Source organism: Leptosomus discolor, chromosome 5 (genome assembly GCF_034619465.1).
Source record: "Leptosomus discolor isolate bLepDis1 chromosome 5, bLepDis1.hap2, whole genome shotgun sequence".
Taxonomy (NCBI): Eukaryota; Metazoa; Chordata; class Aves; order Leptosomiformes; family Leptosomidae; genus Leptosomus; species Leptosomus discolor.
The window spans coordinates 22024278-22050099 of NC_141395.1; the positions used below are offsets into that span (position 1 = coordinate 22024278).

Sequence of the window (25822 nt, forward strand, 5' to 3'; positions counted from 1 at the left end):
AAAGAAGCTGGAAAATATCTTGCCATGGTGGGTCAGTTGTGCACCCGACCTGTTTTACATTTTATGTATTTGCAAAAATGAAAAGCTATTTCCAGAGGCCACTAGACTCTTTCCACCTACCATGTCCAGTGGAAAGCTGGAATGCAACATTTTTGCTATTCTCATTGCAGAATAGGAATACTGGAGGTGAGGTTTTTTCCGTAGGTCTTAAGGCACCTGCAGGTACAGAAGAGTCATAGTAAGATTTGCAGGAATACATAGCTGTTCTCTTAGGTCTGAATGAAAGTTATCTTGAATACTCAAAGCAGCCTAGCCATGGCAGGACAGACGAAGTGTAGAGTAATTTTCTTGCCTAGGAAGCCATTACATTAGCTTAAACGGAAATCTAAGTTAGTGAGAGGCAGCTTTCAGGATCCCAGTAAGTTGTTTACAGGGTCTTGGGTATCTTTGCATTGCAGTACAGCTTGTGGGTTGGAAATGCTGTGACCTAACCTTCTGAAACACTTAAAATGCCACGTATTTGAGAACCTTGAGACTTTTCAGCTTCAATTAATGAACACCGTGACAGTTTTGATGCCAGTGTATGGATGTGAATAGCTGCCAATTTGGTATGCTTCTGGTGTATGAGCCTACATAGCTGACAGTTCAGCCTGAATCCTTTCTGTCAGGTTCCAGCCATGTCCTAACATATTTTCTAAAAGAGCAGGGAATGGATACTTCAGACCAAGGCAAATAGCTGCACTATAAAATAAATGGATTTAAGTAGACTAGCAAGAGTATGTGGAAGAGCTCTGTTACTCAGTTGTAGTCACAATTTTTAAGCTTTGAAAATTGTGTTGTGTTTTCTTAGGTGGCCAAATTCCATCCAACAACACTATACTCTTTCCCTTTTTTTTTAGCCCTTCCTTATCAAATATAATATGTAGCTTTGTTATTTGAGAACTGACAACCCAACAGCTGTACTGGTTTTGAGAAATGGCATGATACTACTACAAGTTGCTATAGCAATATCAGATTTGCACTATGAAACCACCTTATTTATACTGCTGCCATCCAAAATCCCTATCTGAACTTTCAGTCATCTGAAAATCAAGGTGTCAGTAACTCTTCTGCTTTGCATGTTGGCACCAAAGTGTTCTCTTTTTCTTAAACCAGACTGTGATTACAAACTGCTAGGAGATTCATTTGTGTCCACTAGAATATAGGGCTGATTTGGAAGAGTTATGTTTTTTCTTTGCAGGACTGGTGGCTTTCCTCATGTTTTGTGAGCTTCCTAACTTGGTTGGTTTTGGCATCCAGATTGTCTAATACGAGCATTGAGCACTTTCAGATTCAGTGTGTTCGTACCAAAAAAAAACAGACAGAATGCAAGAGTGCCTCTCACCATTTTAGGCAATTCTCTGGTTTGCATTCTGCATTCAGACTAGTATTCTGTGTGCATAGTTGTAATAATTTTGCTCCCTTTTAGCCCTCTGGGAAGTCTACACAAGTAAGCATCTTCTCAATGTGGGAGCTGGATACAGTTCCCCTCGGGGTGGGGCTTTGAGAGGGTACCCAATGACTTTAAGTGGACACTAAATCAGGGTCTTCATGTACTTCATTGTGCACTGACTCTGGATATATTTGACAGAAAGCATAAAGAAAGACTGTCCCTGCCTTGAAGCAGATTTTGTAAAATAAGTAACTCCTTACACACATGAACGCAGTGGAACCAGCATAGATGTCTTAAAATAGGCTTGCTTGTACATGCTGTTTTCTTCAGGGAGAAGAGGGCAAAGAAACTTTAGGGAAGATCAGTGTTTTAATGAGCAGTTTGAGTGAAGAGTAGTTAGTGACTCTGTCACTGAGGAGGAGTCAGAAGACTGCATGAAGACAAATGAGAGAAACATGTGAAAATAGGTTTACAGCAACAAGTTGGAAAACAAAAGTTGGAAAGAGAAGGGAAGAGAGCCTTGGAAAAAGATGTGAAGGGGAGGGGTATAATCTTTGAGGTGGAAACTGTTCTGTATAGGCCAGAAAGAAAGAAGAGATGCTATAGAAGAATGTAGGACATGGGGCATAATAGAGGATTTGAGACAAAGTTTTTATATAGCAAACACTAGAAGGTCAGAGAGCATGGGACAGGTGGAAGATGGATGGATGCTGAAAATGCAAGTGGAGCATACTGGAAAGGTGAGAGACAGGTAGGTAAAGAGGTTGGGGACAAGGACAGCGTATGGCGTTCAAAAAAAAAGGTTTAGAAGAGTTCTGTGAATCTGAAATTGTAGGATTTCGAAAAGGAAATTGAATGGGGAAGGAAGAAATGAGATATATACTCTGGTTTTATGCAGTCTGTGTTTTTTTCTGAGAAGACATTTTTTATCTGCTTGGTGGAGAGGAGTTTCAAGGTCACTGCAAGGTGCCCCAATGGAAATGTTAGTGATTTCATTAAAATTTTATTTCTTCTTACAATTTGTACAGAAAATAAGAGAACTCAGTTGTCCTCACAGAAGTAAACAGACATATCTTTCTTTTACAGGCTGCAAAAATGGCAAACTATTGCAAGTGTCAAAAACTGAGTGACCTTCTGTTCCTTACATTTGCCATTGTCTTCATTGTCAGTAGGCTTGGCATATATCCCTTATGGTGAGTAAGCATATTGTTTTCCTCAAATGCTAAGCATCAAACAAGCTCAGAAATAACTATGTTGTAATTGAACATGATTCATTGACATTACTTTGTTTCCCAAAGCACCAGGAAGAGATTCAGACATAACTAGGTGCTGAAGTAGCCTGTTTGCTAGTGTGCCATTGTGTTTACTGTGTGCTAGACAAGATACATATGGGGTTTCTGCTGGTTTTAAGGTGGAAGTGGATTGGGGACCACATAGATTCAGGTTAGCAGTTGGTTGCCTGTGTTGGCAAGAAGTTAGAGAAGAAATAAAATATTAGTCACCAAAGACACTGACCAGAGGCTAAGCTTGAAGCTAGGATCTTCTCATTAGCTTTCAGTGCACACTTTGTGAACATGTTCAGCTTAAAGAAAAACACAGTGAGACAAGGAAAGTCTGGCATCATCTATAAGGATGTTATTGCCACACAGATTGCAGTACGACTGCAGGCTACTCGTTTTCCACCCCTGCTTTGAACTGGGGTCCTAGGGAAGCTGTGTAATATCTATAAACTAGTTATACAGGTGCTACTGTAATCTCACCTCTTCCCAGATAAAGGCAGCTGCTTGCATGTGCATGTACTCTGTCTTCTAGGTACACACGCATGCACACAAAGAGGACATAGATGTTTAATTCTTTATCTAGGGTCTTCAGCATCCAGAAGGCAGCTGGCTAGTTAGGAAACCTATTTCAACCCATTTGAATGAGTGTGGAAACTCATTCAAGTTTTTCTGTAACCTTTGCCGTATGTATGAGGAGGGCTGGGAGAAGGCGTTGGCCTCACTCTTTTGTGTTCTGGATCCTTCCTTTTTCCTCATATGAACAGAACTAACCCAAATATCTGTATCCCTATGAGAGCAAAAGGGGTCTGTCATTGCATCAGAAAGCAACAGTGACAGTTTTGGTTTTGGGAAGCACCAAGAAATGTTTCCTTTTGCAGAGTTTTATTTAGAGAGGTTACCACCAAGCTCCTTATTTAAGCATGCAGAGGATTTACAGATGCCAACATGAACCTCTCTGCCATAGTTTCCTTTCAAATCATCTATAATGATATCTCTTTGGGGTTTTGTTAAGGCAAACAGGATAAGAGCAAAGTGCCCTTAGGGAGCGATGTCATCAGCCCTGCTTAACAGTACAATGTAGAAGTCTCATTTAGCATTTAGTGACTCCAAAGATAATGTGATAATGCCTGGTCCCTACTGCCCTGTGAGTTGGCGAAGGACCATGACAAAAGGAGAAAATCGATAGACACACAAACTGCATGTTTAAATATGCTTGTTATTTTTTCCAAGGAGCAATTATTTTGTTTCTTAAACAGCTTTGCTTCCTCAGTCCTGCCTTGAAGCTAACTTGGCCATTCATTGAATTTCTGTAAATGAAGTAAGCTAGTTCTTCTACTTGCATGATCTCAGATAGGAAAAATGGTGGCACTCCTGCTTATAGTATTTCATCTGCCTGTTGCATTCTGGTTTACACTGAGAAATGGAGGGTGGACCCGATTCCACCAGTGCAGTTCTGCCCTTGGAGACTGCAGTACATGATTGCTTCAGGGAAGGCTCAGTCGGATGATGACTGGAGGGATTTCACAAAAGGGAAGGCAAAGGGGAATTCATACTTGACCGACCTGATAACCTTCTGTGATGAAATGATTGGCTTCGTAGATGAGGAGGGAGCAGTGGATATAGCCTGCCTTGACTTCAGTAAGGCTTTTAACACTGCCTCCCAGAAGAACTTGAGAGAGAAGCTGATATCGTATGGCTAGATGAGCAAACAGTGAAGTGCATTGGAAACTGACTGAGCAGCCAGACTCAGAGGGTGGTGATCAGTGGTATGAAGTCTAGTTGAGGGCCAGTAACTAGTGGTGTACCCCAGGGGTCAATACTGAGTACAGTCCCATTCATCATCATTAATGATCTGGATGATGTAGCAGAGTGCACCCTCAGAAAGTTTGCTCGTGTTCCAACCTGTGAGGAATGGCTGATACACCAGAAGGTTGTGCTACGATTGCAGAGGGAAGGAACCTCAACAGGCTGCAGAAATGGGCCAACAGGAATGATGGTCCTGGGCAGCCTACTACAGGTGACCCAAGTTGAGCAGGGCGGTTGAACAGAATGATGTCCGGAGGTCCCTTCCAACCTCAGCCATTCTGTGATTCTGTGAGCTACCTTACATGTTTAGCGACTCCAGCATTTAAACCTCACTGTATTATTTGAAATGGCAAAGAAGGAACTGCTGACTTGAAAATTTTTGTTATTCAAACACAAACTTTACCAGATCACTGCTATGTGCTTGCTTTGCAGAATAGTCAACAAAGAGCAGATTAATCTTGTCCATAGTGCACGATTTTGAAGGAGGTCATTAGTCTTCACACATTTAACTAGAAGCAGCTGCCCAATATGTTTTTTCCCGTGAGACATCTGAAGATCAGCAAGGTCCAGATTTTCCCATCCTTTTACATCCTTGCTATAGTAAAGTTTTGGAAAGTCCACACTTTTAACCTGAAGTGTTTAAAATAACACTGGGTGTTTATAACTGGAACTGAAGAGCAGAAACTGGAGGTTCATGCTTTCTCGAGTGATTTCTATGAAGTGTTGCAGCCAAGTGTCACACTGTGCAGGAAGCCCTTGGTAGGACTAAGCAAATTATAAATTAAAGATTGACATGGCTAGTGGGAATTGGGCATCATAGAACTGAAGTCTGTGTAAGCGTCCCTAATACACACCTCATGCTATTTGACTGGCAAATTACCGGAGATTACCAGCACCGTGATAAGTTATCTAGCAAGTGTCAAAACTTGAGCCCTGCCTTACAGCTGTGGCATTTTGTGCTTGTGTTCTGGGTGTGTCCATCTGTTCCCATATACGGTAGGTGACAGCAGCACTTCCATGCCACTTTAGATTGAACCCTGTCTGAATCCTGCTCGGTAGAGTAGCACACTGGTCCAATGTGCTGAAAGCGGGGTGAAAATCAAAGCAAATACATCTGGGGAAGAAGGAGAAGGAAGAGGGCTGCACAGTAGTTTCTGTTGTTGATGTCAGCTCCCTTGGTACTGAATATTGGGCTAATGAGGGCAGCAGGTTACAGCCGTGGGTGAGGTTTGTTGCTGGGATGGAAAAGATCAGCAGACTCTTGAAGGCAGTGAAAGCAGAGGGATTGTGTGTTATGGGAATGCAGCAGCTGACAGTGTGCTGTGTGCTCCTGTGTCACAGATGGAGTGGTTACTCTGGTAAGCCCTCTGGCTCTCCTCTCCCTTAATCAATTAAAGAACACATTTATTTATTTGAATGTGCAAATGGTGCAGTGTAGTATATACAATCTCTGATTTTTACGACCATCTTATTTCCAAACGAAAGCCTTGATACGTGCACTCCTAATGATTACTCTTACATACACCTATAACCACAGAGCCCAGAGGCAGTTTCATAGTTCTCAGCTGTACTGTGGGCATTGCGTGTGGGAGTCAGGGTTAGCAGGGATGAAGCATGTGGTGTATGAGCTTGTCTCTCCCAAATCCTTTTTCTCTATGAAACAGCAATTCTAAATCTTCACCCCCATTAGCTTGCATGTCAGCAAAGATGAGTCATTGGAGTGGCAGCAGGCCAGGAAGAATAGTTTTGCTCTGCTTTGCTGAATATTCAAAATAGCAAAATTTGGTGCCTGATTAATATTACATAAATATGCAAATTTTTCTAGCATGAAAACAGAGGTACAAAATTGGTGTGCATGTAATGTAAAAGGAAGACTGTAATTTATAAGAAAACTTTCCCCACGCAGGAAGGTGAATACCCAAGATGGGCTCCCAGAGATGTCGCTTATGAAGCGCTGGCATGCTGTTGTGCTCCGGCTTTGTACAAGTGCCATTTAAATTTGCATAAAGGTGCTAATAAAGAATTCAGAATATATCAAATGCTGTTGTTTGAAGGTTGTTCAGCAGCGAGTCTAAGACAAAAGAAACTGGCAATTAGGTATATATTTAGCAGTCTTTCTGCAGGCATCTGGAGTTCATTTCAGCAATAATTCAAAAACCCCAGGACACTTTCTGCCTCCTGCTGCTAAGTGAATGTAGGAGTAAAGCTGCTATTTTCACTGACAAGACATTTTCCTTGTGAAATTCTCCCACTTGCGCATAATCACTGTTCTAGCAAATTACAACGTAAAACACAACTCTCCGTGAGTCAGGGGCAGCATGATGCCTTCTCAGGTGATGTAGGATTGTAGGGAGAAGGAAAGCAATCTCAAACTAAAAAATTGACATAAATTATGTGTGAGCCCTTGGCTAGTCTAATCAGGCTGGGCAAAGCAGTTACCTTAAGCCTTTCTTTATTTCACTAAGCCTTGCAAATTCCACTTCCCCAGGCCTCAAATGCTTGTTTTTGCTGTAGTTACATGGACATAGTCTTCTCTCTGTTGATAAAGGAATGGTTTGCTTTTTGCTGTTTTGTTTTTCTTTCAATATCCAGGAAGGGAAACTCCATGGGGTCATAATATTTATTGATTATTTTTTGAGATGTGCAGAGGCCAAACAGGTATCTTCCATTCCATGAGATATGATTGAAGAAGGTGATGCACTGCATTTTCCAGTCTTTCTTAGCTCATTGTTAGCTGCAGAGTTCATGTTGTGAGAACTGTGAAACTCCTCAAGCCTGGGCTGTACAGGAGGCCCAAGACTACTCACTTCTTTGCTTATTCTTCTGGAATACACACTTTTTTTGACAGGGTGGTTTGAATAAATCTTCTAATGCTGTGAAGAGCTTGGTATCTGAAACTGGTTTCAGGGAGTGACCGTGAACCACGGTGTTTCCAAGAGCTTCAGTGGAAGAAAGGTGGTTGGTGTGGAGGGAGATACAGTGTTACTAAAGCTGTTCATCGTTTTAAAAGGGAGCTTAAGCTAACTGCAGGTAAACGTGTAACTTTGGGGTTTGAAAGAAGGCAGCGGCTGCCAGGAAAGCTAGGCCAATGTTTACCAGGTGTAAGCACTAAGCTGGGTAAATTCAGGTTCTTTCAGGTCACTTTGACTAGTACACAGTTGTTTTTTCACTACTTTTGATTATTTTTATAATCCATTCTATTGTATGAGAGGTAGAACACAGTGGGTTTCAGGGAAGCATTGCTGACAAGTACTGTCAAAAGGTGAGGAAGCAGGGAAATGGTGTTGGCATTCATGTGAACTATGAGGTCTCAGCATGCACAGGTTACATACATGCACTGACAAATGTAGAACAGTGGCTTAACTGTACAAATGTAAATGAAAGCTTGATTTAAGCTGATTATAAAGAACACAGGTCATGTTCTGCATGCGCTGTCCCCCAAGTTCTCATCTAGACAAATTTGGTATAATCCAGGTAGTCTGTATGCCTTCCTCTCCTTGATCTCTTCAGACACTCTCAGTGCCCAGACTACTGTACCATGTTAAAAACTGAGGACAGACAGTCAACCACTTTGGTTAGTTGGTATGGTCTTGTTTAATGTCAGTGGGTATGTCTTAACTGGATCTTCCATTTGTGAGTCTGTTTGGAAAGGTCCTATCAAAAAAAGGTGTCAAAAATAATTCTCACTTTTACAACTCAAAGCTGTTTCAGGTGCATGTCTCCTCATCAGCTACAATGTACAGTTGCTAAATGGGATTTTTATGCCAACAAATCCTGTATAAGCATGAGTCTGCCAGTCCTCAGACGAACAACTTAGTTCCTTATTATTCTTTCGTTTTTAAAGCTCATGAGAGTACACACAGTCTGGCTCATGGCTGATTTCTAATTGCCTTTTCATGGCGATGAATATCTGCATGGACCAGAGAAGCATGGAATGATCCTCACTGAGTTAAAACTGTGTTCATCGAGGTTTGCTCTAGTGAACCCTAGTTACTTATTACTAATCTTTCTCTCATCTCTGCGTGACTGGCTGAATAGCTCTTCCTCAGTTCCATCACTGGTTGAACAATAGCATGGGATATAGCCATGCTGTTAATGCACACACTGGGTCTACAAATAGTGAGCCAGTATTGCCAGTTTGTACTGTTCTCTCTGCTTTGTTTTATCCTGGAAGCAGCTTCTCTCTGAACAAAATTGCAGCTTGAGTTATGAATAGGGCAGCACAGAGACCCCATGAGTAGCAGCTGCTGCAAAGATTTGCTGAACCTCTCGTTTTCCTAGCTTTGTTCTTTTTCTAGCTGATATTGACTGGTTTTGTGCAGCTCTTAACATGCAGGGGAGTTGAGTTATCATCTTTCATACTGGTTTTCTTTCCTGGCACGTTTTCTCCTGTTTGGCCCTTGGAGCATGTGTATTGTGGTAAGGCAGCATGTGGACACCAGCAGAGTCACCCTGCTTCATTCCTCTGAACATACTGGTAAAACAGAAAGCTCAAACCTACCCTTAAAAACCATGCTAATATGTAAAAGCAACACGTAGGCACTAGTTAAAGCACAAATCCTGGTCAGTTACTTGGCATGGTAAGAATTTAGGTAGCCAGATAAATCCCAACTGCCCAGACTTTGTCTGGACTCTGAATGAACACAGTGTTTCGTGATGGTGTAGTTACTTTTGCTTGACCCTGAAGTCAGTGAAAACCTTTCTAGTCTGGCTAGTATTGTGTATAGAGCTGGACAAACATCTCTGATTGTTCTACACTAAAATAACTTCTGACACTGTTTTGAGCTCGTTTTGCTCAGAATATTGTCTAAACTAGAGCACAGTCTTAAGTTGTTTGTGCATAGAAGATAATGAAGGAATACATTATGATTTTGATACTAGATTCCTGATGTTATTCATGTTGTCACTGAGTGGATGCTGTGGAACTAACAAAAATTATCTAATGTGCTTATATTTCAGGCTGTTTGTAGTTTCAGCAGGCAGCTTATAACCCAGCAGTTTATCAAGAGCATTTAATTAAATGTTTTGGCAAGCTAACAACAGTATATCTGAAGAACTCATCGATTTCAATTTATGGATTAAAAAGATGGTTTAATAAAGTCTCCATAAATTTACTGAAAACTCTTGTCTTAGCTGTTTAGCAGGGCATATATAATGTTGTCATCCCATCTGCTTTTGACAAAACATTATCTGATGTTGTCCTTTCTAATGCCTGGTTATTTTATTTCCTCAAATTGTTTACAGTGCTTGTGAACTCAGGCCTCTGAGTGCTACATGAAGCAAAGCTGAAGTCTTTGGAGTGCCAGGTTAATACTGATCCATCTATTTACAGGGAAGCTATAAGAAATGAAAAGGTTACAGGTGTCATTCACCATTGTGGGTTTGCAGTGTAAATAACAAAAAGTGGCATTTGCTCAGTCTTTCCATTTTTAAAATTTTCATGTGATCACAACAGGAAAAAATTATGTGAAAAAGGATTTCATCAGGCTTCCAAAGCTGATTCTTACCCTCATTTTTAGTTTCTACAATCTGTACCCTGTGGCTGTAATAATGCTTTTAGTTGTCAAGGATAGGCTGTTCAGTCAGCCTCACTTTCCTCTTAGTATGAAATACGTCCTTTCTAAAACCTGTGCTCTGATTGAAAACAGGACAGAAACCTGTGCTGTGGCACTTCTGCTCAGAATTATTGTGATGAGTGTAAGTATCCCAGGGGAAGGGAAGCAGTACTGGTGTTTTTCTTGTGGCCAGACATGTTAGGCACTTTTAAATCAGCTCAGCAAGGCATGGTGACTGGAGAGTGTGGATGACCTGAGGATGCTGAACTGAGAGTTGCTTCTGACATGTTAGTCAGCTTCCCATATAAGCTGCTTTGTAGTCAGCTGAAGTTTTCCAAGTCTCCTCTGAAGTTGCATCACTTGCAGGAAGGAGGGGAGAAAAAAAGAGGCTGACCATGGGAACTTGCAGTTTGACTTTTTTTTTTTTTTCTAAAAGAGAGGGATGTGAGGAGACTTTTCCCCAAAGTACATATTAAAGTGTTGCCCATTCTGTGGAGGGGAGAGCTGTGCTGGTATGGTAGTACCACAGACTTCCCATATGAGTACTGACAGTCTGGGTGGCTGTAGGTTGTTCAAGCATGTGCAAACATTTTACCTCGTCTCAACCCCTTTTCTCTTCGAGGCTGTATCTGTAGCACCAGGGTTTGCTGTTAGTGGAGCATATTTTGTAGTGCTACAGAGTCAATAATATAAGTGAAACAATGCTACTGGTTCATCACAAGCCTGCTGATGTATGTGGGACATAAAAAACATAGCTGTACAAAAGTGTAGGAGTATGGTAGTTATCTTACAAGCCTGAAATCATAGAATCATAGGATCATTAGGTTGGAATAGACCTTTGAGAGATCATCAAGTCCAACCGTTGACCTAAACACTTTGGGAGAAAGCCAGCACCCATGTAAATGAGCCCATTCTGTTGATTTCATCAGTGTTGCACAATGGCAGAATTTGACCCATAATCACTATGAAAGTGGAGATCATTGTTAAGAAAATTGGATTAAACTGAAAATGGTTTAAGGCTGATTTCCCAGACTTTGGTGTGGAGGAAATTCTGACAATGCTTGTGGGGGCAAAGGTACAGTTGATTGGGTTTTGGTGGGGTTTTTTTCCCACCCCATCCACAACTTTTGGCATTTCTTCTGAAACTGGACCATAATATTTGAGTCATTTGTTTGAAAGATGAGTCCTTGGCAGACACTGTGCCACCACACTTCCTTAAACTGTGTGATTTTTATGGATTTAAAAATTATTCCATTACTCTAGGGACATGTTCTCAGGACTAGACTAATGAATCCAAAGTGTGGTACCCTTACTACTGATGGTATGTAAGCCACCTGAAAGGCATTGGGTACCTGACAGAGAATGATCTGCAGTTGTTCTGTGATGTTTTGTGGGCTTTTGAATGAGTTCTGTTTGGTTCCTGCATTTAGAGAAAGTTTGTCTTTTTCCCCAAAAATGTCTGACATGGCATATAGCTAAACATAAAACAGTGTGTCAGCGTGTGCTCCAAAAGCAAGAGGAAGAAATACTCCTTGGGCAGAGGTACTGAACCTGTTTTTAGTCAACAGAAAGAGGCATGGGGAAGGCTTTTTTGTTCTCTGATACCCTGTTTTGCAAAGACTGGAAACTGACCTCCTATAGTTTATAACAAATGCCTTTCCTATTTGGAGAATAATATGAACTCCAGGCTCTTCATATGTATTCTCTGTTGCTCATACAAATTTTTTATGTAAGACTGGAGGTTTTCAGATTTGGAAATGTCGTTCTTAGCATAATGTAGTTTCTCTGTGCCTGTGTGTTACGATCACAGGCCTTTACACAAGCATTTTGCCAGAACACATTACTGATATAGCATTTTGCTGTGTATAATTACATTCTGCTAGGAAATTTGAATTCTCTCCGTATCCTAATGTCTATTGAAGGACTCTCCTGAGATTTGAGCTTGGATTGTGAAGGTGTCTCTGACCCTGCATTCTTGGTTTTTTCCTACCCACAAGAGTGGAAATACTATTATTCATACCAGTCGCTGCAAAATCAGTTAATGGGCAGTAACTGTTGATGACAAGGAATTTAACGAAGAGAGGAACACAGCTGAACCCAGGACAGTGACAGATTGATCAGAATGGTCTCTTTCACAGTACATCAAACATGAATAATTTCCTGCCTCTTCCATCATTTTAGTTAAGTAATTGGAAACCCTCTCAATCTACACAGGAATTAAAATAACACGATCTCAGTGGCAGGGCTGTGATTTCTGCAAAGAGGTATTGTTCTCAATTAGTATTAGGACAGGAGCCACCCATCTTTACAGCAGCTGAGCTTGTATTAGCACCATGTCAGGAAATCCTCTGGTGTAGGGCTGGTATGGGTGAGCAGAGCTTCATGTGATGCTGAGCTCACTGATAAAATTGAAGTGTGTGGATTTAACGTTGCTCTGAATACTGACTCAAGAGTTTATATCCCTTCTGTTGCTGCATTTTGCAGAGATCTTTCATCAACTTGCTGTCTAAAAGAAAAGGGTAATGAGCATCACCAACCGAAATGTCTGAGGAATCAGTCTGAGATGCTGTTGAAAGATCATCTCTTTCTCCCCCCCATCCTTCCTTCCCTGTTTCATTGATGCTATGTGGGTGACTGGTTCATCTGACTTGTCTCAGATCACAGTGGGTCTCTGCTACTCCCCTCAGATTTGCCATGCACTGATTAGTAGTATAAATCCTACTCTGGGGGACTCAAAACCTAAGAGACGGCAGGATCTGAAAAGGGAAACCAGCTTGTTCTTCCACTCAGCAAGAACCAAGAAGCATCTGTTCGGAGCAGAACAGTGATATAGACACAGCAGCTGGCCAAGCTGAAACTTGAAAGAAGAGGAAGAAGTTGGCAGTACAGCCCTTTATGTACTGGATTTGCTATAATTAAATATTTAGCTGTGCTGCAGCTGGAGGGCTCCAGCACATGCAAGTGCTATAGATCAAAGTTTCTTCAATGTAATGACTGTATTGCATATAATTTCATACCCTTCTCAGGTAAAAAGTTGGGTAACTCATCTGAAGTCTCTCATGCAGAAACATTCGTGTCACGTCACCTGTTGTGTGAAGTTAGCTTAGCATTGTCATTGTAAGTATCGAAGACCGTCTGAGATATGAAGTCCTATTAGATTTCAGTCAGGGTCTAAATCCCAGAGATAAATCTTGACTACCGATGAAATGTAGCTGATTTATCATCCTATGGCTGATCAACGTACGCACATACATGTGCTTTCACACTCCACTGCCTCTTCATTTATCTGTGAATCTCAGTGATTTGGTTTTTTTACCCGTCAGGTTTATGGCATCTTTTGAGGAAGTAGTCCATGGTGTTTTATAAACAAGCTAACAGATTAGTTCTCCCAGCATCTTTATGTGTCAGATAAGATGTACAAATACCTTGTGCCCATCTTTAACAGAAAGTAAACTAGGTAAAGAAATTTGAAAATTTTTTTGATCACATAATGAATGAATAGAACAGCTAAATCCAGAATTTAGGACTCCTGACTCTTTGTTCTCTGATCTTGGTCACTTTTTATCATGTATAATGGAGAATAAAATACTATGTTTTGGGGTCAGAAGTAAGTGCAATTGTTTATTTTTTAAAGGAAAAATTCAAAAAAGCAGGAGCTTTGAAGCATTGCTGGCAGTAGTATTGTCGGATTACTTGCACTAAATAGGATCTGAATTTCATTAATGCCCACCTAAATTTGCTTTGTAATGAATGCAGTATTGAAAGATGTCCCAGTGCAGCTGGTTATGGTGCAATATAGAATATTGTTGTCTAATATACACTTGGTAAAGGAGAAAAAGACATTTATTCTGAATTATTTAGACAAGCTGGCATCATGTTTTGGTGTCCTTGTTTATACTTTGAGACTTCTGGCTATTGCACTGCAGTAACAACATGCCTTTCATTCAGCATGTTGCATGCACAGTGTGTTGGTCACTGGACAGTGCTGTAGAAGGTAAGGCAGCTTGAAGTAGCACTCATTTCAGCTGCACTCATTTCAGCTGCAGTTTCTGCTCCCATTGGATGTGGTAACAGTGCTTCATTCTGCAGAGTTTATAATGAATTTCCTGCCTGTCTGGAAGAATGCCCGCTCTTTCCCCATGGCCTTCCTACCTCTTTTCATACCTCTCAGGATCCTTTCAGAAGTAAACACAGAATGCTTTTGCCAGTTCTCAGACAAACGTAAATAAGGATTTTACTCTTCCACCCATCCCTCTCTCTATCTCCCTTCATCTCCCTTTTCTCCTTTTATCCCTGGTGCAAGACACATGATCAACTTGACAAGAATTAGGAACCATTATCCAAGAGTCTGGACCTGTGCCCACTAAGTTGAGGGGAGGGAGTGTAACTTTATCTGAGTCAGGGTATGGGCCTGTCGCCAGTAGCCTCCCAACTACTGCTTCACTGACTAGATAAAGAGTTAGTAGAGGAAAAACCTATGTTATTGTTGATGTGATGCGGCTGATTCTTTAGTAGTTGTTGAAAAATGTTAATTTTATTCTGAGTGTTCAATTAGAGCGGTAGTACAGTAAATACAGAATTACCTCTCCCAGTCACTCAGATATTGTGACAGTTGTCCTGAAAGTCTACGACAGATTTCTGTAAGAGTAGATTGGATCTTCAGTGGCGAATTTGTTTTCATTTGTCTTCATCAGCCACACTACTTAATTCAAGATGCTAAACTGAGAGCTTCACCTGGCCAGGTGCACAACACCACTTTGGGGTGCCTTTAACAAGGGAAGAATACCTTCCATGAGGTTGTGCTGTTTTGTCCAGCTATCAAAATCTTTCAGGGCTTCAGAAAAATTGCTACAGTCCAGAACCGATTTTCAAAAGCAGAAGCTAACACTGTTTCAAATTGCAGAGACCTGAGAAATGCTGACCAAAGCTTTCAGAGAGGTAGAGCACTTGCAGCTTAAAGTAATTTCTCCCTGTGAGATCAAGTCCAGCTGTTTCAAGTCAGATGCCAAGAATCAAAGTTTCCACTATTCATTATGAAAAGCTGAGGTTTAACCACTGGAGAGCTTTGAAAAATTCCAGCAAGCATCTTAGCAGATTTAAGTGCCTGAATGTCTTTTTGAGTATTTGAACGTAGGATTTATTTGTATATACATCCTATAGGCACTTTCTCCTTTGTCATGCTGCTTAATCCATTCTCATGCTGCTTTTTCCAGTCCCCGTTGTTTGTGTAGTTGGTTAAAATGTTTCCATTGAATCCTTTCAGCAGTGGAATTGGTGGAAAGTTGTCTGACCTTTCTTACCTCCCTCCCTTCCTCAGTGTCTACAAGTAGAATTTCTCTCTGCCCACTAACCTTAGTATTTTTCCCCCCATTTCAAACTTTCAACATGAAATTATTTATTCTGAGAGAAAGTTTATTTGCTTTCCTCCATTTTTCCTATAGTTTTCTGTATTTTTCATTCAGCTTCTGTTCAGCCCTGCTTGCTTAGACATAGACTTAGTTCCATCTGCACACCTAGCCTGCATGTCAGCTCATCAACCCCTCTTAGCATTGCTGAGCAATTAGTGAGATCCTTTACGCAGCTTTAATGGAGAGTTTCAGTGCTGTCCTTAGTTTGCCAGACACGAGCAGGTTAGAAAGGGGTCTGCTCTTTCAGTGAAGGCTTATTCCCCATATCTAATACACAACAGATGATTTGTTTGCATGGTCAAACTGCTTTTGGAACCAGAAGAACTGGTTTTGGTCTTTCTATCTTCCTGGTATTTTGGACTTCTGGAAGAACGGACCATCTGTGTCTCTAATGCTGCTTTTTTGACTTGAATCCTATGGAAGTCCTCAGAGCTGAATTTGGTCCAGTAAATGAAAATATGAACAGAAATCTGTAGAAACTGTATTTACAATGCTGGAGCATATAAAATTATAGACATGGAAAAAGACAGTTGGATGTAAACAATGGTAGCTTTACATACAGGAGCTGTTGATTTCAAGTTTGAATTTGATATAGTGGTTAGAACTGAAATAAGTACTGGTGAAGTAAAACAGTGCTGACTACAGCTGTGTTTTGATATGCATGAGAGCATCTCCTTGAATTATAAAGTGGAGTGTAGCTGTGCCATGTAGAGCTACCATTGACAGAACAAATTACACAAAGCTGAGACTGAAGAGTTTTAGCTGACAGAAGCAATAATATGACAGGGTTTTCGCAAACTGGAAAAGAGTTTCTTTTTCTGATGTTCACTCCATAAACAGAAGACAGTATAAAAACACAGCTGTATAGTAAGGTTATAAAACATCCACTTCTCAAGAAATTATGAAACATTCATGCAGTTTAGTGTAAGAAGGCAAAAATAAAAAGCTATAAAATTTATTATGAAATGCCCTACAGTATTAAGGCCAGTGTATTAGAAATTGCTGGTTGGGTTTTGACCAGTCCTATTTATACACATCAATCATTACCACTAAATGTTGTATTCTGGGTTTGCTGTCTGTACATACTTATTAATACTACTTGAGCTGATTTTTATGTTATTGGAAAGGATTGTGGCAAATGTGATTGCTTATTAAAAAGCTGAGCCCAGTATCTCTAACTTCAAATGAGAGCTTGCTGTTCTGAAGCCCTTTTAGGACCTCAGTTCCTTCTCCTGCCCTTAGACAAAGCTGGTGCAGCCCGAGAGCTGTGCAGTCGTTTGCTTGATTAAACGTGCCATCTAGCGGCTAGCGGGTGATAGGCAAAAAAGAAGAAACAAAGCTAATGGTCTTTTTGATAAATTTTTACACCAGCAGGGAAAATTGATGGAGATTCACAAATCCTTATATTGCCTTCTTTTTCTTCTCCTAATTAACAGGCATTCACAGATCATGATTTGTTTCCAAAAATGTCATTGTTTCTGCTGTCCACTTCCTGCTCTCAGGCTGTTTGCTGAGGTCCAGATTGAAATCATCTGCTGTGGCAGAGTATTTGAGCAGAATAACTAGTGCTGTATTCACAAAGCTTCAGAAGTCATATTGTAACATCACTGTTACTGCCTGCATCTGAAATGTTGATTCTCAAAAATTTGCTTCAAATGTCTAGAACTGCCCGAATTTCATAGAATCATGGAATGGTTTGGGTTGGAAGTGACCTTTAAAGGCCATCTAGTCCAAACCCCCTGCAGTGAGCAGGGACATCTTCAACTGGATCAGGTTGCTCAGAGCCCCGTCCAACCTGACCTTGAATGTTTCCAGGCATGAGGCGTCTACCACCTCTCTGGGCAGTGTGTTCCACAGTTTGACCACCCTCATTGTAAAAAGTTTCCTTATATGTAGTCTGAATCTCCACTCTTTTAGTTTAAAACCATTACCCCTTGTCCTATCACAACAGAATCTACTAAAATGTTTGTCTCTATCTTCCTTACAAGCCCCCTTTAAGTATTGAAAGGCCGTGGTAAGGTCTCCCACCCTATGTCACCCCCAAGCATCCCTGTTGTCTACCTGTCCTTTATGTAGCTGCTAAACCTCACTCTTGCTTGTACATAAGTGGTGTGCAAACTGGATTTTGTGCAAAAAGTGGCCACTAGAGCTACCCGGTACCTTAGCAGTTAGTACAAGCACCCAAGATGTTGAAGACCCAGGGTTAAGCCCCTTGACTGGTTGATTATTTTAACTTTGGATTCCTTTCAGTACTGAGGTTTTCACTAAATAAGAGTTTATGTTGGGACACTCAGCCAAAGTCGGTCCCACCCGCCATTCTTAGAAAACCCAGTAAAAGGCTGAATCCTGCCATGCATGTGCCATTGTTTTCAGATGCTGCTGAAGTCTCACTTTAACTGAATGGTCTCAGACTGTTTTCAGTTCCACATAGCACATCAGTCACGTTGCTGATACCAAGAGGGCAAAGACGTCCATAGCTGTGTACACTGAAACAAACACATCAGCTTTGAGATTGGGTCTGGGAGAGAGGGCTTGAGGCCGGAGTACCTAGGGAGCTTTGCCCAGCCTTTGGTAACATGGGAGAGGTTGCAGCTCATTGTCACAGCATGGGAACATGGTTTGAAGAACATGTTCCCATGAAGAACATGGTAGACATGTGGGTTGCACTCTAGTATAACAGTTCTCGCACATGCTTTTACCCTTTACTAATATGGGGGCACCGAACCCCTACTGGTGTCAGCTGAGGTGGAAAAGGAATAAAGTGAACTTTGTTATTAATTGGGAAAGGAGTTATTTGGGGCAACCAACACTTGTGAGCTTTATAAAAGAAGAGAAGAAATTCACACTGAGGACCTCTGTTTTCTATATGTGATGTTTGCAAAATGAAGTTAAACACAGAAAGCAACGTTTTGACGTTTTTTCTCTCTAGAGACACCTGTATGATTCAGTACAAGTCACTATTACTCTGAAAACCAACTATCTGTGTGGATCCCGTCTAATCAAGTACTTATCATCTTGATTTAAAAAGGGCTCCTGTTTGTTGGCACAAGGAAAGTGTTATTTTTCTGTCGCTTTCTCTTCTAGGATATTAAACACAACATTATTTGAACTGTATGAAGCTCTGGGCAATTTTCCTGCCTTGTGGGTCTTCAACGTGCTGCTTGTGATTCTTCAAATTCTGCACTGGTTTTGGTCTTACCTAATCATAAAGGCAGCCTACAAAGCTATTTCAAAGGGCAAGGTAAGACAGCACGGTTCTGTTTCATGTTTAGGTAGGATTTTAACTTTTTCAATATCAATACAGGGTCACTGACTTTTTGGTTACTTTTTCTTTTTGATCCATAACACGTTACTGAAGACACATGTTGATTTATGTAAACTCTTCTTTCCTTTCATGGAAACTTTTTTCCATTCCTTCTGACAAATATCACATAAGTTAATATACTCTTTATAGCATTTGTATTTATATGTGCTTCCACACTTCTTTTTTATAATCTGGTACACTGAACCAAATTACATTAGGGAAATTTCATTTAAAAAAAAAAACAAACAATAAGCAGACTGCTTTCTTGGGCCTGCCTTTTTCTTCTTTTTAGTAGTTGTTAGCAAAGTGTTCATTTCCCAGCTGGTAGTGATAGTAATAATAATACAAATTGAAATTCTGCTGACTTTGCTAGTGGCAAAGTTACAAATCACGGCCTCTTTTGGGTTTTGGCATTAATGAGGTTCTATGAAGGGCTATGTACTTTCTTTCTAGGATTCCCACAGCGAGACCTTTTGGGATAAGATTTAGTGTCTTGATGCCATTGTTACATTTGACAAGAAGATATAATTCACAGAAATGCTAGCCCCGTTACACTTGCTGTGCAGATACAGTGCTCACATTTACATAGGACTAACACCGATCGTTGCAAAGTACAGGGTGTTTTGCCCTTAAAGAGTAGAGCGCATGAGTAGATATTTTAGACATGTGGCCGCCCCCGAAGTGAATGGGATTGTTCTGCAGAAAACTGCTTTCTGTGAATGTACTGGAGAGCTCAGCCTTGGACTGGACAGAGCCCAGAATCTGCCACTTGCCCTGTGTGAAAGACAGTGCATTCAATGAACTGTATTTTGCCTGGAAGCCACACTTCAGTCTCCTCTGCTTTTAGCAATTATTAGCCTCAGCTGTCCTGTCTGAATTACACCAGTGACTTCAAAGAGTGCTTTGTACTCTCTCTTACTCTGCTTGTTTCTCCTTTCCCTTGTGCTGTGCTGGAAGGCTGGGAAGTGGAACCCCTTGCATGTAAGTCTCTCTAAATTTACTATGCAAAAGTTTTATTCTGCACAATACTGATGTTTGTGCATTTTTTTTTTTATAATTTGTAGTTTTTGCTTGGTGTTTTCATCCTTTGTGTTTATATATTTAAATGAAGGCTATCTTTAAAGGCCATTTTTACTTCTTGCCTATGCATTACCTAATAGTGTTCAAACCCACATCTATCAGTAGTATCTGAGTGCTATTATGCTACAAGATTTTTTACACATATGTATCAGCAGGATAAGCAGCTGCTCTGTCACCATTCAGGAAGCATACTTGAGAGTACAAGTCCTCTGCCTTGTAGTTCAAACAATTGCACAGGAGAAAATTTAGATTGTACAAGATCAGAGTTAGACACTCGCAGTAAGACAGCGACCAGGTTGAAGATGCATATGTATGACACATACATGGAGGATTCTTCTTCCTTCAGATCTTAACTTACTTCCTCACTCACAACCCTGTTCTTTCCATTTCTGCAGTAAAATAAGCAGTTGTGAAAACATTATGGATATCTTACAGTAGATCTTCATCCTTAATTATTATTTTATTTTTATGTTACTAGTGTCCACCTTTGGAACAGCTCAGCTGATAAAGCAGTTTATTATCATTAAATTTGTAACTACTCCTGATCATCTATTTCTTACTCACTGTTATGCTTAGGTGTTTCATAAACCTAGATATACATTTTCTAGACTCCTTCTGTAGAAATTACTCCAGTGGGTTCTTTGGGGGATAAACAATGAGAACTAAATACTGCAAGATGTGTTGTATTCGTATCAGTGCAAAGGCCCTGATATGTTGCTGCATTTTAAAAATGAAGAGAGTGGATCACATGTTTAACAGAAGTGGCTGCAGCATAGAATCTTCTTTTGATTGTTTGGCTTTGGGACAGGACCATAGCAGAAGGATTTGCAGTGAATCTAATATATTAAGAGAATTTAAGATGACACAGAGTTTTTCGATCATCTCACCTGCCCTCAAGTCAATCACAAGCACTCAGTACCCTGTGCTGGGCCCATTCTCTTCTGTCTGATGAAAGTATAATTCTAAGTGTATTTCTGTATCCTCAACAGCTTTAATATAAAAGTCCCTTTTATATAAAAGTGACTGAAGTAATCTGTTAATTGAAGCTGTGTAAGTATGGAATCAAATTTCTGACATCAGCTGAAGTCCAGTTTCACAGGTGTCAGAATTGTGGGCTTGCTAGACATTGGCATTAAAATCTTTACTTATTAGGAGATATATGGGAACTGTGCGTTTCTTTTTAATCTGTTCCCAAGTGGAATAACATCACTCGGGTATTATGGTATTGCAAGGATTGTAGCAACATTGGGAGTCCCAAAGGGAAATGGCTGTTTCTGAGGCGAGAGCTCGAGAGCAGAATTGTCATGAGCACTTTCTGGGGTAGAGGAGGATTACTGTAAGCAAAAAAATTACATGTAGTGGCCCTGTTCTTTAATTGTTTTAATTTCTTTGGCAAAAAGACTCGACGTGGTTTGCCCCCTTTATGTCCATTTGCTGGTAAAGTCAGTTGTAATTGCCAGATGTGGCAACCAGCACAGCATGGATAGATTCTGAACGAATTAGGCAGCTCAGCTGTTCAACCAGGGATAGAAGCAGGCTTGGAAAGCTGCAGCTTTAAAACCACATGCAGCTTAGACTTCTGACCTTTTTCCATTGATGCTGTTTTTTACTTCAACTGATGCAGTTATACCACTTTCGGAGATTTTTGAGATCAGACTGGGTAGAGCTCTGGGTGACCTTACCTGACTCCACAGCTGACCCTGGTTTGAGCAGGAGGTTGGGCATAGACTTCCTGAGGTCTCTTCTGACCTGAGTTATCTTATGATCCCACACATTGGTAGTGTCATTGTTACCTGTCTGGGAAGAAAATCCCATTAAAAAAAGGTCAGGCAAGGCCTTTTCTTTGCAGGATTTTCTTTTCTGTTGCCCTTGTTTGCTTTCCTTAACCTGCCTGTTCTTGGCTTCCTCGTGTTTTTACTTATTTTGGGTGCACCTGACTGAACGGCGTGAAGCAGAGTCACCTCAGCGATTCTGAAAGGAATCAGCTCTTAAACTTAGTGATCTTCCTTTTTGACCTTCAAAGAGGTCTACAAAGGAGAAGAGTAGACCCCTTAACCTAAAGAATAGCATTCACCCAGTAAATGGGTATAAACTGGCAGGAAAGACTTCAGCTGGAAATTAGCAGGATATCTCTAACAATTAAGGTCAGTCTGTTTCTGAAGCAGCTTTCCAGTGACATGATGGGGCAGACAGTTGAACTGCTCAAGTATGTTCGTGATTCCTGTAATAGGGACTGAAGTGGAGTATGTCCATGGTTTCCAAGCCCCATTCTCACCACTTGCCTCCAGTCAGTGACTGGAGTTACCTGGTGCAATGAGTTATATTTCAGCCAGTACTCTCCTACTGCCAGCCCATAGCACTGTTCCCTGGAGCTGAGTAGCCTCTAGAGAATGAGTTGGGAGGTGAGTGAGAGGAAATTAGGTTGAATATTTTGTTTTATCAGGTCAAAGAGAAGCACACCAAAGGAAGCACAGGAAATAAAAGGCATAGTAGGAGGGCAGAGGGACTGGGGCCTCCCAGTCTTGGGAGATTGGATTGTTGGTTCCTTTAGTCTGTGCACAACCCTTTGCCTTGAGCACTGTGCCCTCACTTGGACATGCTGCCTTCAATGCACCAGTGCAGAGTTCTCACCCTGCCTTTGCACATGGCATATGTGTGTACAGGCATCTGTGTTTGAAATGAGTCCAGGCAGGCAAAGGCAGAGAAGTGTGCCAGAGTTGAGATTGCCTTCAAAGCTCAAACTGAAAAATGTTTGAATTCTCTGATCCTCTTGAACCAAAAAGCTCAGTTGTTACCTTACAGTCACCTACTGCTTGCTTCTTTCTCAAATTCTACAGGTAGCAAAGGATGACCGAAGTGACATTGAGTCAAGCTCAGACGAAGAAGAAACAGGACCTCGTTCAAAGACCCCGCACAGCACTATCACCACTAATGGGACCAGCGGTGCCAATGGGACAAACGGGTATCTTACTGGTGGCACTTGCTCAGAGGAGCATTAATCCTTCAGTTCAATCATGAGACATGAACAGAATGAACTGTTTGCTACTGGACGTAAATTACAAGTTGTGAATGCGGTTTCTTCGTATATCTCAGCGTCAGAAAAAAATAGGAGTATCAAAGCATTCTGATAGCGCACTGCCGTATTTCCTGTTTGTGAATGAAGACCACACACCATTCTGTATACGTAGGCATGCTGTATGTGTATGTAACTGACACAATTGGAGCAGTATTTTCACTTGTACTGTCTTAAAAATATTATTTATTTTGTATTCTTTTGGGAACTTCTGGACAAAAGGGAATATCCATTCTCAAAGTTTATCTTTTGGGATTCTCAGTGGTGGAGTGTCACGCTCAGATCTCTTCTGTCCATCCCTGATGCTTTTGCTGAGTCTGCTATAAGTAATGGTTGCTTGATTTGTTACTTACAGTAAGATAGAACATAGTTTTATAGACTCTAGATCTGCTTCAGATATTTTTGCTATCTTTGTGTTTTAAAATGCTGGTTTTGAAATTGCCTATCAAATCACAGTGGCCGTTCCTCCAACATAAAATTTTAGAACGCTGAATTGATATTTTAAATAGTAGGTAATGTGGTCAATTAGCAATTTGGGGAAAAATACTGTGGTAATTGTGGGATATTATTTTAGCATAATTTAAAATTCAATTTGGTGGTTAATTGCATTAGAAATAGACTTGATTTGTTGTGCAAATACCCAGAAGCATTGATGTCAACAGTTAGGATAAACCCATTCTCACATTATTCTTTTTTTTTTTGCCTTGCAAGTTTTGACCTCTACAGATCTTAGCTTTTTGCAGAGATTCCATGTTGAAAGGTGTTTGTTCAAGTGCACCATTGTGAATCCAGACCTCACTCCTGAAACTGTTCTTGGACATTGGATGAGAGCAGGGGTGTAATGGAGAAAACAGCAGATTAAAAGTTCATTGCTTCCTCAAACACAGTTCAGTCTAGGTATTGTTCTTATAATTATTGCTGCTTTCTTGGTAGGGTGAAGAGAGAGAAGGCAGAATGTCGTACATTACTAGAAGTAGTTTTATCTTAAATGCATGAAAACTTGAGCAAAATTCACTTAACACAATGTTCACAGCAAACTTTGAACACTCAGCAGTATTTCATCACCTCTAGAAATAAAATTAAGGATGTCTGCAAAATAATTTTGCACTCCTTTTTCATCGAAGATTTAGAAACTTTCCCAAAGAAGACAAAGTAACACCCAAAATAAACATCTTTTTAAACATTATATACATGCCAGTTTCTAGATCAAAGTTTGATGTAGGATGCTAAGGATCATACAACACTTGCAGGACATTTTCTGTGATTTGTGACAGCAGTGCCAAAAGTAGGCAAGGTTCTTGGGTAACAGACTCTATGCAACCTACTGTTCCAACAGTATTGTGTATGTGCACACAGAACCAATGTGCTTATAGACCAAAGACTTATATATATATATATATAAAAAAAAAAAAAAAAAAAAAAAGGGGAAAAAAAAAAAGGAAGGAACAAACCAGGAAAAAAATATAAGCGTGTCTTCTATGTACAAAGGGGTTGGAGTGCCATGTTCAGCTGGAACTCTAAGCCAGGAAATCTTTCTGGTTCCTTCCACCTATGCAAATAGCAAAATATACATGGTTTCCAATGCCATAAAACATGTTTTAAGGCTCTGTTTGATACAGACTCCATTGAAGAAAGTTGTGTTGCCACTTCTTTCTTTTGAAAATCTGAGATTTATCGTATTCTGCTGGTCGCTCTTGAAAACTTCTGAAGCCTTTCCGTGGTATACATAGGGACCCTTGTGTGTTAGCAAAAAATGTGCTAAAAGTAAGGGCAGAATGACATGAAAGAAAATAATACCTCCACAGACCATAAAGGTAAGAAAACTGAAAAATTGTAAATCATGGAAGGAGAGCTGTCAGTTTTACTACCCACAGAACATCTTCTGAAAAAGCTAGGTAACCTTGTAATTCAGCAGCTGTATAGCTTATATGTCCATGAGTATATCTGAGGGAGCAAGGGAGTCTTATTTAAATCTCCTTCTCCCCAAAAAGTTTCTCTGCCTCTAATTTTTCTCATTTGCCTCTTGTGCCCCTGATTTCATGCAGTTATCTGCAGGGCAGTTTATACATGTGAAAATACACTTGCTTGCAATAGAAAGTGTCCCATCCACAGTATTTGAAGTGACAGTTATTTAATAATTAATGCCAAGATGATACCAAGATTTTAAAACAAAACCATCCTGAGATGTATTGAATGAACATTATGATTTCTGAAATCTGACCTGCTAAGATGGTAATTGAGAACAGCTGTTTAAACACACCTCTTTCATGGTGTGATTACTACCTCCACTGAACCATTTCCTTTCTGCAAAGATGGTTACAAAAACGGCATTCTGGCAAAATATTTTGTCTTACATGGGGACAGAATGTTGCTCCGAGCTATCGACGTACACAGCATAGACAACATACGATAGTACTGTAATGTTGTTGATACCAGGACAGAGAGTAGTTCCCAGTAACAGGCCCTGTGCAAGAGGCAGGAGACCCATGGTCCCTGTTGGTCCTCCCCAGCTGTGCTCTATAGTGTTGTTCAGATGTACAATCAAGGCTACAACCCTTGAGATGATTTAGCATCACTGGCTATGTATGCTTTTAGTGTATCCCCACTATTAAATAATGCAACTTTGATTGAAACTCTTCCTTTCAGGTTTAAATTCAGTTGCATCTATGATGCGCTAAAGCATGTACACAGTTAGCATGGTTCAGCTGACTCCCAGTGACTTACTTATCTCCTCTAAACCTGGCTTTTTGGAGTCCATTCCTAGCAGCCTAGAATAAACTTAGTGCAGGTGTGTCTGGAAAATAGGTGAGATGAGAGATTCAAATGACACATTTTGGGAAATGGGTTAAGAGTGAGAAAGCATTGAGAGCTTCACTAAACTTTG

At 40.5% G+C, this 25822-nt stretch overlaps 1 protein-coding gene across 1 annotated transcript in view; it reads left to right on the top strand.

Annotated features, from left to right (window-relative positions):
• Nucleotides 1–22864, top strand: part of CERS6 (ceramide synthase 6) — a 130124-nt gene extending 107260 nt beyond the window's left edge. Inside the window, exons 8-11 of the mRNA XM_086465516.1 lie at nt 2519–2625; nt 18566–18722; nt 19743–19766; nt 22703–22864. Coding sequence (XP_086321642.1) covers nt 2519–2625; nt 18566–18722; nt 19743–19766; nt 22703–22864 — 450 coding nt within the window. The remainder of the gene's footprint in view (nt 1–2518; nt 2626–18565; nt 18723–19742; nt 19767–22702) is intronic.
• The last annotated feature ends 2958 nt before the right edge of the window (nt 22865–25822 follow it).